This window comes from Paramisgurnus dabryanus, chromosome 11 (genome assembly GCF_030506205.2).
Source record: "Paramisgurnus dabryanus chromosome 11, PD_genome_1.1, whole genome shotgun sequence".
Taxonomy (NCBI): Eukaryota; Metazoa; Chordata; class Actinopteri; order Cypriniformes; family Cobitidae; genus Paramisgurnus; species Paramisgurnus dabryanus.
This window is the reverse complement of record NC_133347.1, coordinates 15,516,665-15,533,937: the sequence shown is the minus strand read 5'-3', so window position 1 is coordinate 15,533,937 and position 17,273 is coordinate 15,516,665. Positions and strand designations below refer to the sequence as shown.

At 38.9% G+C, this 17,273-nt stretch overlaps 3 protein-coding genes across 3 annotated transcripts in view; all 3 read right to left on the bottom strand.

Annotated features, from left to right (window-relative positions):
* Nucleotides 1-2,870, bottom strand: part of sema3h (sema domain, immunoglobulin domain (Ig), short basic domain, secreted, (semaphorin) 3H) — a 22,398-nt gene extending 19,528 nt beyond the window's left edge. The window contains exon 1 of the mRNA XM_065247078.1: nucleotides 2,260-2,870. Coding sequence (XP_065103150.1) covers nucleotides 2,260-2,362 — 103 coding nt within the window. The 5' untranslated portion in view covers nucleotides 2,363-2,870. The remainder of the gene's footprint in view (nucleotides 1-2,259) is intronic.
* Nucleotides 2,871-5,995: 3,125 nt separating this feature from the next.
* On the bottom strand, nucleotides 5,996-12,110 carry rhoab (ras homolog gene family, member Ab). The gene is made up of 5 exons (XM_065247142.1): nucleotides 11,964-12,110; nucleotides 9,788-9,945; nucleotides 8,147-8,267; nucleotides 7,930-8,060; nucleotides 5,996-6,802 (listed from the first exon to the last, which is right to left on the bottom strand). Exons 2-5 carry the CDS (start codon nucleotides 9,941-9,943, stop codon nucleotides 6,629-6,631), a joined length of 582 nt encoding a protein of 193 aa, XP_065103214.1. The 5' UTR covers nucleotides 9,944-9,945; nucleotides 11,964-12,110; the 3' UTR covers nucleotides 5,996-6,628.
* Nucleotides 12,111-13,767: 1,657 nt separating this feature from the next.
* tmem115 (transmembrane protein 115) lies at nucleotides 13,768-16,723 on the bottom strand. The gene is made up of 2 exons (XM_065247077.2): nucleotides 14,903-16,723; nucleotides 13,768-14,817 (listed from the first exon to the last, which is right to left on the bottom strand). The coding sequence occupies exons 1-2, from the start codon at nucleotides 15,757-15,759 to the stop codon at nucleotides 14,586-14,588; spliced, it is 1,089 nt and encodes a 362-aa protein (XP_065103149.1). The 5' UTR covers nucleotides 15,760-16,723; the 3' UTR covers nucleotides 13,768-14,585.
* Between the last annotated feature and the right edge of the window lie 550 nt (nucleotides 16,724-17,273).

The window sequence follows — 17,273 nt, the reverse complement described above, 5'->3', positions numbered from 1 at the left end:
ATCTAGAGTTTGGTCCACATGAACTGCTGCTGTGCAGACTGTAGTTAGAGTTTTGCACATGTGACTCCAGTTGTGCCCACTGTCGTTTAGCAATCGAAAAAAACTGTAATAAACTGCCAGACAAAAATCATGAGTCTGTTTGGTTAGAAAAGTAATAGTGTTATAGAATCCCACCTCACGATCTGAGGTATGATTCATGTATAGCACAAGAGAGCAGAGGGATTTATGCAAACAAAGTTTAATTCTTAATTCTCTGTTTGAACACTTACTTCAGTCTGATATCATGCAAGTGTGTCACTATGTGTAAGAAGCCTTCTCTGTACTGAGAAACTTCCAGTATACTTCCAGTGGAAACTGAGCTATGACTGCAATATTTACCAGTTGTCATGTTCATAAAATGCATGTGGTGGAAACGTTAACAGGTGTGACTTCAAACCTGTGACGGGGAGACGCAAGGCCCAGAGCTCATACGTAAACACACAGACATCTAAAATAAACTTGGTGAACACACACTGTGGGCTTCTGGAATTTCTCAACTAGACTAACTGACCGTGACCCCTGACCTCAGCTGTATATGAGAGTATATATCGTAATTATAACACTCATTTAAGCACAAACACACATCCTGACAGAGGTTAGTAGGTGTAATTGATTGATGCATACAGTATGTTACAACACATGTTATCACTCCTGCCAAAGGTCAACCACATAACTGATCAACTGTAAAGTGACCCATCAAACCAAACCAGACCTAAATACATCTGAATTTAATTCCATGTAGAATATCGCTGGATATATTCACTTTACTTAGAACATGTTGTAAATGTGCAACCCATACGGCAAAAAATATATTTTTCCAAGCCAAAGTATAAACGTTTGTATAAAATATATATAAAGTATAAGTGTAAATGCATAAGTAAAAAAAAATGCATGTATACTTTTGCAGTTGAAAATAAATTTCATTTTAACTTTTTCACACCTGTTTACATACACTTCCAATGTGACCTGAATATAAATGCTTTAAAGTGACACTTTACCCATTTGCATTAAGCTTTGTATAGTTAGAAACCCAGTCATGTTTTTGAATGGTCATGCATCATTTCCTCAGTTGCCGCTGAGACCGAAGAAATACAGATTTCAGTGTTGCACTTCCTTCTTTCAATGATGTAAAAATCATCATTTTGCATCATTGAAAGCAGGAAGTCCAGTATCTTTGTTGAGGGGCTGAGACTACAAACACCCCTCTTCTCGGTCAAATAGGCACCAAATTCGAAATGTATGCTACAAATATGACGCACTTTAAATAAAGATTTATGTTTCTGCAGGTGAAATGCTCCTTTAAAATATATTTATTTTAAAAATATATTTTAAAAATTTCAAAAAATGGCCAAAAAATGTCAGCACATATATTTTTGGGCCATTTTTTATATTTTAAAAATATATTCAAAATTCTATTTGAAAAAATATTTTTTGCTGTATGGAATTTTTAATTTCCTTTGGGAAATCAAGGAAAATGAGCTGGATAATATTAACATATAGTTAATATAAACACACACAAAACACACACAGACGTATATGTGTATATATATATGTGTGTGTGTGTGTGTGTGTGTGTGTGTGTGTGTGTGTGTTTCTCTCTCTCTCTCTCTCTCTCTCTCTCTATATATATATATATTCAGACCCTCTGGGATTCTTTGTAAATGAAAGGGTAATTGGATAACTAAGAGATCCAAGTAAACACAGCATACACACAGTTATATATAGAGAAAACTGGATAATCAAATTTGTATGCACCAAGTAATAAAAAATACATGGTGAATTGAAGATTTTAGCATGTGACATTAATAAGGATATAATTTACTCATAAAACTTTTGAAACAGAAACAAATTATACATAACACACAAACACATCCTCTCTGTATCCCTGATAATTGACTATCCCTATGCAGAATGATTTGACAGACGGATGGATGGATGATATATCTGCCAGGCTTTCTAGGTCATGGAGAAACACAAGCAACCACTATACTGCAGACTCCTGTCAAACTGTATAGCTGAATACAAATTGCATTCATATAACCGATTTAAGAAAGAGAGAAGTTTGTGTTGAAAATAAAATAGATAGAGCAAAAAGGTTTATGTGAGTTATAGGTTTAGTGATAGAAAATCTCATTGATATATGAAAGTCAATAGAATAACTTCACCATGATAGCACAGCATGCGTATGTGCTATTTTTGTAAGGTGGGCAGTTGTCTTACCTGAGTGTTGAAACTGCAATCGTGGTTGTGATGGTCTCCACGCTTCAGTTATGGGGGATGCCATCAGTGAAACCAAGCAGAAGAGAGACAACATCCTCCTCATGGTTGTTTAACACACACACACTTTGCAACTTGGCCCACAAAGCTTGCCAGGAGTAAATGCACAAACACGCCTCTATGTATCTTCTGCTCAAAAATAAACTCACAAATATTATCTATCTGATCTCAGCATCACACACCTCTGCATAAGTGTGTGTGCGTAGCCTACACAGTGCAGTGTAATATAATCCTCTTCAGGTCAGTATTGCAGTAAAATCCACTCATCTGCTGCTGCTCTGTTTTTCCTTGTTCTCCTCTCCGTTTACAATATTGCTGAATTTCTCTCTTGAGTCTGCTGCCTCTTCACTGTGTGTGCTTCACTCGTTCATTGTGTTGCTCTCTGCATCTCATCTTTTGACTCTTTATGATATGATCTCTCTCTCTCTCTCTCTCTCTCTCTCTCTCTCTCTCTTTCTCTCTCTCTCTCCTTAAGTCTTCTCTTCTCATTCACTCCTTTTTTTCAAACACTCCCCTACTAGGAAGGAGGAAAGCGTCCCATTTGTGTCCACCCCTCTCTCTCTCATTCTTTCTCTGTCAGTCTCTCAGTCTATATCTGTTTTTAATAAGACAGCTGCGGGATGGATTTGTGTCTCTTGGGGATTAATTTACTTAATGACTGCCTAAATCTCAGGTTGTTTTTCTCTTTTACTGTCTTTATTATGCATAAACACACACAGACACGCACGCACCCGCGCGCACACACACACCAATTAAATTCCACCAATTAAATTACACCAAAATCAGAATTAATTGTAAGTGAATTAGGGCACAAAAATAATTAAAGAAACATCAAAAGAATAACAGCACCCTTCAGCGTGCACAGCACGCACAGAGAGCGACACACACACACAAACGCACGCACACATACACACACAGCTCTTGAGGGATTTAACAGTTTGGAAAATAACTCGTCTGACATTGAAGGAAAGCGCGTGAATCTTGCGCCATCTAGTGACTAAAGAAATAAAACGGCACCATTTTTTATAGCTACCAGAGTTTTCCTGTTTTTACTAACGTTATACGTTTACATTGATGAATCCTTCTGTCACTCACAATCTGAGAATTTTATTTTTTACAATTTTATAGAATTAAAATAAAAAGCAACAGACATAGACAGATTAAACAGTAATAAAATAATACTTTGGTGATAATACGATTAGCAATACGAGTTGTACTACGATCAATTCTACGATACTGGAAAAATAATGATTGCACTTTTGAGCACATTTAAGTAGGTAAGTAAGCCGCTATAAAAGATTGTCAAATGATAAAATGTAAACAGTGTAACAATGAAACGGCACACTTTACAAGGTCCTTTTATAATTCAGGTACAGATATGTATACATTTTGTATCAACATGCACTCTTTACAAATGTGTACTTTTGTACAATATTTTTTGGAAGTGTATTCAAATATGTATTCGGCCAATATTTTTTTTAATTAAACCACCAGTTTTACATAACTACGGTAATACAAATAAGCACAAAAAGTCAATTGTAAAATAAAAAAAATACGATACAACACCACCAGGGGGCGATGTTATATAAATTATGTTTGTGAGAAGAGAACTCTTTTCTTCAAGACAAATGGTTTTCGCTGAACACACTATTAGGTTTAATCACACATGATGTATTATTGTTAAAGTGAGGCTAAAGTGTGGCAAAAAAAAGATAAGAATGAAAGAAAAAGGAGGTTACTTTTAATTAATTGTCTATATTTTCCTTGTTGTTAATACTCAACAGTGTCTGTGTTTTACATTTACAATGGGATTTCGTAAGTTTTGTCCTCTTTTTCTTAATGTGTATGTATTTTGTATGTTTGTTCCCTATCAGCTCTTGCTGAGGCTCAGTAATTTATTTATTATTATAGCGCTAAAAATCCACGACACTAGAACGTTTTGAGCATTGCGCGCTCCCGCCCGGTTTCCATCAGCTGTCCGTTTATTCATCTCTCTCTCTCTCTTTCTCCCGCCCCCACACGTGCACACCTCTGTGTTCTGATTGGACGAGCGGAAAGGCGATGAACTCATATTGGTTAAAAATAGCTGCACGCGCTGGGGCTAAAAATAGGCGCATATATAAACCTCGACTCTTCAGTGAGCTTCGCCGCACTTACGCAGCAGCAGTAGCGAGTGAAGACTGAAGCGATCTCTGAGAGCTCGATAGATAGACGGGGAGGGGACAGAAAGGGCGGCGGCCGTTCACTCTCGGTCCCGCGTCACGGATCAGTCTTTCACAAGAAAGACAGAAAAATGGCAAGGCGTTAAGCTTTTCAGCCAGCCGGGTCTGGGTGTAGCCCGCTTGGGGGTGGGGGCTGCATGACCGTTTCCTTCCTTCCTCAGCAAGTCATGTTTTCTGCTTCAGTCAAATAAAAGCAGCCTGTGTTTCATCCAGAATGAGTGCATTGCATAATATCCGAGAATTGAAGATGGTTGGAGGAAATTAATCATAAGCGAATCCCGAACCCTGTATTTTGGAGTACCCACAGGCAAAGTTTTTTAAACTGTGGATTACTTCAGCAGAGTTTAGCTTTGAATCAATACATCATCTGTTATTTTAGTCTTAGGCACTGAGGACAAGTGGATAAGGTAACAAACTGTTCACTAACTAAAAATACCAACTTGGGCTCTTCACCTCTCTTACTCCTATTGTCCATTATTTTACTGTGTATTAATAGTCCAAACAATTACATTTATTCATTTTGGAGACGCTTATAGGGGTGGTTTCCCGGACAGGGATTAGTTTAAGCCAGGACTAGGTTTTACTATATAACTAGTTTTAACAAACATGCCTTATCAAAAACATTACTTTTGTGCATTTTGAGGCGAAACAAAGGGCACTGATGTATTTTATGTTTTGTCAGTGCAGGTGGTTTTCAGTTTGAACAGCTCTTACATTATTTTAGTTTAGGACTAGTCTAATCCCTATCCGGGAAACCCCCAATTAGTGACTTACAAATGAAATACTTCTTTATTATTTTGATGTAAGGAATAATTGACCTCAGGCCTTTGAATTTTTAGAAAATAATACACACCCAAGTTACACCACGGGTGTGCATTATTTTCAAATAATTCAACAGACCGGAGTCAATTATTCTGCTTATACCATGGTTACCACAGACATTGCTCTGATCAGTCGTGCACTTATCATAAAAATAATGCCTACCCTTAGGACATTTCCCCAACCAATCACAATAAAGCATTCAACAGCCCCATGGCATAAGAAAATTATATTTTTATCCATTATTCATATCAAAACAAGCTTGGAAACTTATGTCTTAAGTACATTAGTCCTCAAGCACTTTTGCGGAGTCTCCTTTACAAGTAAATGCCTTGAAATCTAATGTTACCAGTTTACTTGTGTAAGCTAGTTGTGAAATATGAAAAGGTACAACACCCACACTAGTAAAATCACTTTTTATAACTATGCTGTGAATGGCATTCTAGTATAGTGCTCATTGTAGTGCACACATTTGAATAAAAAGTGTTTCTTTACAATGCAGTTCTGAACATAGCCATATCAACCTTTACATCTATAACCAACAAGATTAAGATAATGCAGGAAGGACATGAGTTTATGTTGTGGTCAAAAAATGTCATCATTCTCTGCATCAGATAACCACACACAAACACAAAGAGTTGCTCTGTATAGAACATATTTTATTACACAAGTTAACCAAGTCTAGTTTACAAATACAATTTCCAGTCCTGATTGTGTGTACATATAAATACACACATTCATATGTACAGTTATGTTTACATGTCAACCCCCCACCCCGTGCCCTTTTTTTGCTTTAAAGCAACCATTTTGCACTTTTGTTCTGAATTCCCAATCTAAAGAAAACCTTAAAATGATTTATACATACAGAAACAACAAGTCAGCCCTGTTTCATGTTGCAAAAAAAGCCCAGCATATGAGGGACGGGCTCAGATATTGATTGGCAGCTCACAGGTCACTCCTTTCCAATCAGCCGCAGGGTCACATGACAGCATTTGGCAGATGGGCAAGCTTGAAGGATACCACATATTCAGGTAAAGCATTAAAAAAAGTCCCACGTCTCAATGTTTTTTTTAAATACTGATAAACATCTCTGTGGCTAAAAATATAAGAACAAAAGGAAAAACAGACAAGAACAAAGCTTTTTTTCCTGGGATGTCTTTCCCGAAGCATTTGGCGAATGTGAGGGGGATGTGTGACTGAGTAAACAGGAGTGCGCCCCTCACACACACTCATTTGGAGGCCCAGTACATATAAAGTCCAATGCAGAGTCTTCACAGCAGAAGACATTTGTTGCTCTTTTTGCCTTTGCGTGCTTGGAGCGCCGCTCTAGTGGCCATTTCAAACACTTCCCGGACTCCATCTTTTGTTTTGGCTGAGCACTCCATGTAGCCAAATGCTCCAATCCGATTGGCCATGTCTCTCCCTTCTTCTGCCTTAACAGGCTCCTGTTTGACAATTAAAACATGAAAAAATGAGTGGACCGGACATAGACACTTCAGTGTTTATTTCTGCCATTGTATGCTGGATCGCACTTCAAATGCAGGGTGAGTATAAATAACAAAAAAGGGGAAAGAAACAATGATCTCTATGTATGCATGTGCGATACTATTAAAAAAAACATTTTAAATAAAATACCCATGTGAATATTTATACTATGATTTGAAATATTTATGTCTATGCTAAAGGGAAATCATTAATTAAATATTATAGAAGTAAAAAAACAAACACCTGTAAACATCTATGCTAGCTTTGATTTTTTATTTCGAAACATCATTTTACAACATTTACACCAACCGCGGTAGAGGCGTGAATCGCGAGTGATTTCAATGTTAAGTCAATATGAAGACACGTTGACGTGCGTCTGGAGGTCCCGCGGCGCGGATGAGCCGTTTGGTGCGGCGTGGAAGATGCATTTCCACCTCGTTCACGCGAAAGGCGCGAATTGAGTGTTTTTTGTGCATTTTGCAGTTCACGCGAATTTGCGGCTGATGCCCGAGTTGAAAAGTTTGAACTTTGGCGGAATTTCGCGCCGCGGTAACCAATCAGGAGCCTGCTTGCTGCTGTGGTGGCAGCCCCGCCCGGAGTCACTAATTCAACCAACGCTTGATATTGTCTGTAAGCAGTCACCCAGAGCTATATAACACAAGTTCTTATTTCTATAGAGGAGACAGGAATAAAAAGGACCTCGCTTGGAAGAGTGTCAGTGAGGACATTGGGCAACCTGGTAAGTTGTAATACACATTTCACTTTGAGGCACGTGACGTTTATCGACCCGCGCCGTTTATTTTCCCCCTATAGTAAGGTTACCAAATACAAACCGGTAACTCTCTTGATAAATGCACAATCAACATCAGTCATCTTGCAAAGAGACAATTGCATAGCACTTGCCCCTCCCACAAGAAGCGGATTTGCATATGACGCGCGTCAAATCCTTGCTTTTTCCGCACATCTACTTCGCTCTACACACGCGAATGCATTCAAACGGTTCAAGTGGCAAACTAGGCACGGTAGACACGATTTTGACGCCTGAAATGCGGTTGGTGTAAACGCAGCATTATACAACGTTGTATACCTGCTTCATCTTCATCAGCTCCCTGCGTGTGTGTTCATCATTCCGCAGGTCCTTTTTGTTGCCCACAAGTATGATGGGAACATTCGGGCAAAAGTGTTTAACCTCCGGTGTCCACTTCTCTGGAATATTCTCTATACAAAGATTAGAGATTAGAGAAAGTTTTAACACAATGAAAAATGTAAAGAAAAAATACTAAAGACAAAAAAAAATGTCTTACCTAAACTGTCAGGACTGTCAATAGAGAAGCACATAAGGATTACGTCAGTGTCTGGGTACGAAAGTGGACGGAGCCTATCATAGTCCTCCTGTCCTGCAGTATCCCACAGAGCAAGTTCCACCTATCACATAAACACTGAGCTTAAAAGCACATTCACAATGACACAAACCCAAATTCTACCACAGGTCAATACCAAACCCCTTAATTGCGTTAAACCTGTGACCTGGAGGCCGGGGTATAAATACAGAAAGTGAACCAGGTCAATACATTAAGTCATATCAATGACCTCTAGGGGTGGCACGGTCCATGAAAAAAATCCGAACCGTTCGGTTCGCTTGTCTCGGTTCGGAGCGCGTGTGTACCGCACGGTTCAACGGTTCATGGCATGCGCAATGTAGTCTCATGCCCTGTATGTGACCTCAGATTGCGTGTTTCCCTTTCGCGCGAAAGAAGAGGTGACTGGTTTCGAGTATAAGTACTGCAGGTTATGTTACGTGTAGAAATGGCAAGTGGGAGAGAAAAGGAAGTCTGCCCGCAGTTGGAGGATGCGCCAGCGTCGTATAAGTTTGGTGTGTGGAAACATATTTTTATTTCATGTTACTTATGATGACAGCGGAAATAAAACAATAGATTGAACTGCAGTCTATGGGTTGAATGTGCTCGAACCGCCACAGGAGATCGCCTTCTCTCCGACCATTTAACTAATCTGAGGTACTGACAACAATGTTTTACGTCTTTTCGTATTCAGCGCTATTTTTAGCCTTTCATTGATAAAATTAAAGCGGCTGATTTCCGCGTAGTTTCATTTTGCTAGCGTGTGAAAGTTGCGCGATCTTATTTCAGAAATTGCCCCTCAAAGTAATCAGGACAGAAGTGGTCAAAAGTGGACAAAAGAGACTTAAAGAGATTTAAATATTACAGGTGCAAAGGTTATGTTTCTCTCTAGTCCACATAAACTCTCAGTATTAAAGCAGCCTCTCAGTGATAAATCTAAGAGCTACACTGAAGTTGGCATTTTAATAAATGCAAGTTATCTTTGTGTGCTAAAAATGCACATAAAGTTTATGTAGATGGCAATACACATTCTCTTTTACCAAATAAATGAAAATCATCAATGTCTTCCCTCTTGCTCTATCAAAATCTCATCTGGCTTTCCTCAGAGATGGTCCCAATAATGTGCTTAAAGTCAAATTCAGTTTGTGCATGATTACATGATATAACTTTTTTTAATACTGTATCCTACATTATGGATAATTAATACATTAATAAGATAATACATTTCTGGAGTGTTAAAAATGTAAAGAAAAAATAACAACAAGAACCGTACTGAACCGTGAACCGTGACCATAGAACCGTGATACGAACCGAACCGAGGGTTTTGTGAACCGTGCCACCCCTAATGACCTCCCAGTGACATCAAAAGACATTATCAACCATCAAATTAGGGTTCAAATATGCACATACTGTGGTCTCATACGGCTCAAACTTTAATACAGCTTAATTTTCCATCTTTATGCATCAACTTAAAATTATTTAAGAAATTATATCTCACAAAAAGGCCTTGCTGAAAAAAGGAACAAAGATATTTCACCATGTATTGTTTAGTGGGCAGCTGTGAGTGCTTTACTGTGGTTTGCGTACCGTTTTGCTGTCAACCTCGATGTCTGCAACATAGTTCTCAAACACGGTGGGAACGTAGACTTCTGGAAACTGGTCTTTACTGAACACGATAAGCAAACAGGTTTTACCACAAGCTCCATCTCCTACAATCACCAGCTTCTTGCGAATTGCTGCCATTCCTACAAAGAAACACACAAATATACATGTTTAAACACTTTTTTACACTCCTGTTCATCTCACTATCAGTAACTAGGTTAGTCAGACATAGTGATAAAGCATATTCTATTTTCAATGTCTTCTGATGCAAGTCATGACCTCTGACATGAAAAGTGACTCGTCCACAACTACAATCCAAGCAAGTGATTCCTATCTGGCAGTCCTCTACCATAACACCATCATCTGAACACACACCCTAACCCACCCTTCAGGCCCAGTACTCAAAGGCACCCACAGTTTAGAGTCTTTAGTTGACTCATCACAACCAAGAGTGACATCCGGCAAACCTTTATCAACAAAATGTGTCGATTTTTTCAATTCAAAACAGCCGTTTGAATTAACGTAGAAGTACCTGCAAACTGGGCCAGATGTCTTTTGAAGTGGAAGCTGCACCCCAGTGGCTAAATAAAAATGGCAACTACGGACTGCACATTATTGATGAAGAGGCCCGTGGCGATAAGAGCTATTCGGATGGACAGTGGATTAAACACTGACACACACACCGCCGCAAAAGTGAAGATCAAAGTGCAAAAAAGAAGAAAAGCCTCCTCAGCTATTGATTCAAATACCCCACTACTAGCCATTGAAACGAACATCTGTGGGGGATTTATTGCCACAACTGCAACACATTTGAACTTTAATTTAAACAGATATGGGTGTGATGCTTGTGCATGCTTTTGGAGGGAATGACAGGCAATGAAGAGATGCTTTTGATGTTTATCATAACCTTTGCAAACTAACTCAATCCTATGCATGTCTAACCACATTGCAGCACTACTGGGTTATCTGCAGCCTCATGACCTTACACCTTAATGTAATATGAAGGGGTTGCAAAAATCACTCTATTGGTCTTGAAGGCATAAACAATAGCTCATCTCCTGGTTACTGTATTCTGCAAGGTAATACTAATGTTCGTAATGTACATTAAGTGATACAGATTAGTTACCCATGTTTTATAACACTACGGGATTATAAACTTGTATTCAATAGAATAGCTTGTATATAATAAAACAGTCAACTCTAATGTTGATCGAGACTCGTGGGAAAATGTCATGCATGTAAAGTGTTGGAATTCTGTCTGACCACCCTATACTTTAGTGCCACGTTAAAAACTGTTCATAGCCAACAACATGTAGGCTATATATTACGTATATAGGAAGCAAATCGCTTTAATACACCTGAATTATCACTCTAGATTACACAATATGAACACACAACCGTTTTCAAAACTAAACTAAAGCACTTCATGTGAAACATCTCGAATCAAGAGATTTAGCTCTTTAAAAAAAATTAAACACGCTTAGAGATTACCAAGACCAAAAGATTACAACATAATATGGTCAACTCAATTGCCGGGATCATTTCATGTTATAAGACATAATACGGTTAACGTGAACGTTAAAGAATATATAAGACATACACAATTCAGATTATTAATCACCATTTGCATTACTCACTGTTTACACATCTTAAATGTGTAGATGTAAAACTATAATTATACAACATATCATGGTCACGTGGAAATATTACGACAGATTACAGCAAATAAATCATTAATCTCACAGTTATGTCTGAATCTGAGATTATGCGCGTGTCTGGGTCGAGCTTTAGCTCTCCGCTTCAAATCAACACAAAGACAAATCGCTTCTGTCACATATACGACTACCGGCAAACCCGATTAAATTCACAACTAAACACTTTCGCGTAAAGTTTGTCGCTTTCTTCACACATTTACATGTGTCTTCCACGTCTGAACGCCCGGTTAAACGTTTAAACGGGTTAAATAATCTATAGGCAGAGGTTGAGGAGCAGCTCCCGGCCGGCGGCTGCTTGCGGAAGCGGAGAATGGTCAATCGGTGAGCTCTTCACTACACCGCCATAACAAAAAGTAGTTTAAAAACAACCACTTCCCGATAAATTCGTCTCATAAAGTTTATGGTAGATCTATAAACAAGGTTACGTATAAATAAAGTAGACTTACTTGGTGTTTGGGTGGCAAGCCGTAGTTTTTTGTTTTCCAACGGAGCTCCGTCGCCTCTTCTATCCGATACAATAAACCGTTGTCGGGTGCGCGCGGCGCGCGGGCATTCAGTAGGGGGAAGGGACGGCGGGAACGAGCTTGAGCCACGCCTGCGCGATCACGTTGAACAGAGCTTCTTTGGCGGCGGATGAATGAATCATTATGAGACAGACAAGGCAGTTTGTGTGAAGTATAAAACATATGCAAATATATAATGTGTGCTAGTCATGGAGTAAAAGTGCCCGAGTTATGCAAAGAAAAGTTCACAGCACTAAGTTACAACATTTTGGGGGGAGGAAATTGTGAGAGTCAAAACTTATTCTGTGTAATTAGCACCAAACGTTAAGTTTTGAATTTGTGTTTAAGGGAACGAATCACAGACAAACATGAAAGGAAGTTGCTACTACTGGATTTTTTGGAGGTGCCAGTTCATGTGGACCACAATAATGTTGCGTGTTTGTTGCGCCATCTATTGGCGACAGGGTCGCATTACACTTCCATCCACATAGGCATGAATAAAACAACGTGAACACCAAAGAAATAATAGCAGGATCCTTATTTTAATATTAACTTGTTCTGGCACTTTTTTTTTTTGCCATGCAACCTAGACGAGTTATAGTTACAAAAGATAACCACAATGTTTTTCACAGTAGCCTACACAAATTATATTAAGAATGGGAGTTCATATGCCTGTGCCCCCCATAAATCCTTTTGTTAATAAACTATTTAACTGCAGACCTATTAAAGTTATGTGCCCTGACATTTGTTGTTAGTTTACTTTAAAGACTTTTCGTATGTAGTTCAGCAGCAGATTAAAATAATTTTATATAGAAGTTTATTCAACTATCACTTTTTTCAGCTTCCATTGCACAGATGCCAATTGGACATTAAAGCTTAAAAATATTAAATATATTTTTAAATACTATTTCTTCTACTGCACAAACCATCAAAACTATTCGCCACACAGTAACATTATCACTCCTGACTACTCCCCCCTCACTCAAACCTCTGTTAATATTACTGTGCCCAAGGTCGAAGTGCTGCAAACTAAGTGCTCTTCTGCCATACAATATAGTTCTCTGTTTTATACACTTAAAAAAATCGTCACATTTTATTTTGTGCCACCATACTAACTTGTGTAACTACTCATGTAACAGTCTTTAAATAGAGAAAACATGGAAATGTTTGGTGGCTTCTACATTCATCCCTGTTTGGATCCTAAGGAATGAATGGGGCTAGGCTAAATGCTAACACATTCACAACGCACTGTACAAAGATTAAATGCATGCATTGAATAAAGATAAGTATCTATTATTCATCTAAGTTGAGGTAAGAACATAGTAAAATATTGAAAAACTATGGTGTTTTCCTTTAAAGTTGTACAAAACGTATATCCGCCTGTGCGCACCTCCTTTTAAAAAAATAAATGCTAATTAAAAATAATAACAAATAAAACACCAATCATTTGCTTAGAATCAATAAGGCCCTCAGGGACAGGTGTGCTCTTCATTCAGTTTTTATTACAGATGAAAAGACATCAGAAAGTTAGGCTGGAACCTGAATCAGAAAATCAGAGGGAGAGAGAAACATCAAGGCTGACACCTACAGTAGGAACCATAGGAAAACAGATAAACGATTGATAAAAACCCCAAAGAAGAAAAAGTATTAGTGAAAACTTCAGTAACCCTACTCCAAAGCCAAATCAAATCTGTCCAAAAGAAAAGCTGATCAGTATCTGCATTCAATGAAACTCAAAGCAACACAGTGAAGACAATACGTGTTTTATAAAAACAGGTCCATTATGCAAGCTCATAATTTAGAGTGCAATACTCTTATTAAAGCCAACACTTACAGACAAGTCATTAAAGTACATCTGAGGAAAAGAACAGGAAACAGAATCACATTCTGTATTGCTATTTTCATTTCAAACTATTCTGAACAAAAATATCTATGACATGAAATGACTGTATTCGACTCTCTCCTCTCTATGACCCCACATATAAATTCATATTTTACTAAAAACAGGAATCACTGGGCTATATTCTGATCGGTTACAAGACATTTGATTGAGTGTTCTTTAAAAGGTCCCAAATTTGCATAAACATTCTTCACCTTTGGCAATCCAACCCTTGATTTTCCAAATGTTCTTATAAAGCCATTATATCAGCAATCAGCAAAAGGGTGCTGTTAATTCCACCTTCAACATCCTGATGCAAGGCAAAAAAATAAAATAATAATACCAAAACAAAAATCAAGGAGGCAACAGTGTAGCCACAAACATTTTGTAGATTTTTAATCCCATCAACCACTTATTCAGAAAAGACACATCCCGGAAACCTTACACAAGAGGTCATAGGGAAATATGTTGTTTTACAAAGCAATTGTACTGGAGCTCTGCAGATGCTATTTATCAGCTGTAAAACTGTGGAGTGAAGGTCTTTGTAAAATATATTAAAGTTTATTACGGTGTTACTACTCCTCTTGTTTGTGTATGCAATACAACAACGGGACAATGTGCATCTCCAGTACCATTTGTGATTGTAAATTTAACTCTGCAGGACAAAGGTGCATCGTGTGTACGTGTTAGGAATGAGTCGGAGCATCTTCAAAACTTATAATGCTGGATTCCTGCTGTCCTGTTGGATTTTGAGTGGTGCTCGGTGCTGGTGGCAAAGTCTCGCGGCTTGAAAGGAGAGGAAAGGTGTCTGTCCGCACTTCCTCGTCTTCGTCATCCTCTTCGTCTTCCATGCTTGGCCAAGCCGACTGGTCTTCCACCCGCTTCAGACGCTCATTAAGCGCTTTCAATGCCAACTGCCTGTGGGCAAACAGGAGTAAATTTGTTGAAATTACCTACTTTAAAAGAATTTATAACTCTATTAACTTTACATCTTTACACTTACCTTCTCCTTTCTGCGTCTTGTGGGTCTGTACCAGGCAGGCTGATGGTAATAGAGGATGGAGCCCCAACATCATAACGCTTCACCATCTTCCGACAAACTTTTATCTTCACCAAAGCAGCATGGACCAGCCCAGCTACAAACCCTACAGCTGGCTGAAGAGCCTCGGGGAAGAAGGAAGCAAAGGCAAAGTGGTCGGACATGTCCCCGCGCCCCCTTGAATGCCTCTGGTAGAAGCGCAGGTAAACCCACCCAGACAGAGCGCCGTAGCCGCATGCTGCTAGGGGTGCTGTAGTGTCCAGCAGACCTGCCAGCCGCAGGATGGCTATTGCCAGCAGAGCTAGCGCTGGTGCAGCTTTTAAGCGTATCTGTGGCACTCTGAGCACTGTGGTATCACCTGCTGTCTGCTTTAGTGCTACAAGAACACCTCCGAGAAACGAACATGCACCGTGTACTCGCACGGCAAACAGGAAGTCCAGGTCAAAGGTTGCCGCATAAGTGAAAAGGTAAGAGAGTCCAGAAAGGAGACCGGCTGCTATGTTTACTACAGCGAAGAAGATAAGCAGCTCCAGGGCTCCCCACAGCGGCTCCAACAGACGTCCGGCAACCATAACAGTAGCAATGTTCACGGCCATGCCAAAAATGTTCTGCTCCACCACTGCATGGGTCAGAAGTGTCCAAATCCAGAAATTTGGTGGGAAAAGGTAGCCAGGTGTGATGCCAAGAACATAAGAGGTGTCAACAGCCCAGGAGAGTAGGTATAGGAGAATCACTGTGGCACAGATGGACTTCACCACCACGCTTGTGCTGGCAAGCGCACTCAGGAAGTGCTGCCGTGCCACGGGCAGGTACCGGTTCATTGTGATGGTTTTGCGAATGCTTTAGAAGTGGCGAGCCTAAGAAACTGTCAGGTCCACAACAATGGGATAAAATCCTGGCATGAATGAGCAACAGTTGAATAACTTCTTCAATGCAGTCTGTATGACATGATGAGCAAACTCAGCAAAATTGTATGGTATCTTTGATCAAGATTGTGAATTACACAACGTTACCTCAAGGCGATTTCAACACTTGTGAAATAACTAGACTTCTTTCAAAAAACAATGAATTTATAGTATTTTTCTAGTAAACAGATACCCCAGATGTATCAAATACATACAATTAGATCTTACATAGTCAATACTTTAAATTATTTTTATTAATGATTTTAACTGGTTGTTTAACAAGTAGTTGTCTTCTGAACGTTACTGACGAAACATTATTATGCTGAACTGCCTGGTCAAGTTGTCCTGTGTTGTTTAGTTTTGAAGATACAAATCATAACTTACGTGTTACTTTTAACTTGAACTGCTCTATTAACTGTTACCTGCTTATGAGCACCTACTGCCGACTGCTAATACTCCATAAACCTCATCCGCTCGATCTCTTTAAACACATTTTTCCATGTTTGTTTGACAGTCCCATATGTTGTAAAACTCTTTTGATTTTTGTTCAGGCACTTGCTGGTTGTTTGACGGGTAAAACAAGCGAAGAAAGGAGAAACATAAGCAGCTTTCTCTCCCGTGGCATGTCCTCTCACACCGGCCTGGAGTCACAGTTCAGTCCGGGGATTTCCTCTCAAAACAGGCCTTCAGAAAGCATGTTTGAAGCCAGTCAGCGTAAATCCAAAACACAACTTGTCCTTTTAATATCCTTACATCGACAATTCATCGGAATTTGCTTTATATTTTGTTGTTTTAGAGAATGACGCCCCCACCTAATAGCCACAAAGCACAAACATAAGATTTGCAAACGTCACCGTCCAACGCTACGACTGGGCGTGTCGTTTACGACAGCGCGGCGCTGAGAATGATGGGAAATGTAGTCCTAGGCAGACGGACTTCCTTTTACAATGAATGTCGTTAAATGCGTTATGTAACCAGATCCACTAGATGGCGTATCAATTTTATCTCACTCTGAAAAAGTGTGTTGTTGTCAAAGATTGTATTATTTCAAAATATTAAGGATGGTTATATAACAAAACGGTTATCTAGCCACTGCGTATGAACGGAAATATACTGATGTTTTTAAACAAATAAATAAATGAATATTATTGACAAGCATGAGTTTCCAGGGGCGTCCAGTTTTTTTTTTTTGAGAAATATAGACAAAATCGGTTGAGAAATATAGACAATAGTGTGCCTTTAATCTTAAGCCTATATATATATATATATATATATATATATATATATATATATATATATATATATATATATATATATATATATTGTCCAGACTCCAGTCCTCCAGTCATGCCGCATTGTACCTTGGGTGTGCATTATTTTCTTATAATTCAATGGCCCGTCGTCAATTATTCCTTATATATATATAAAGT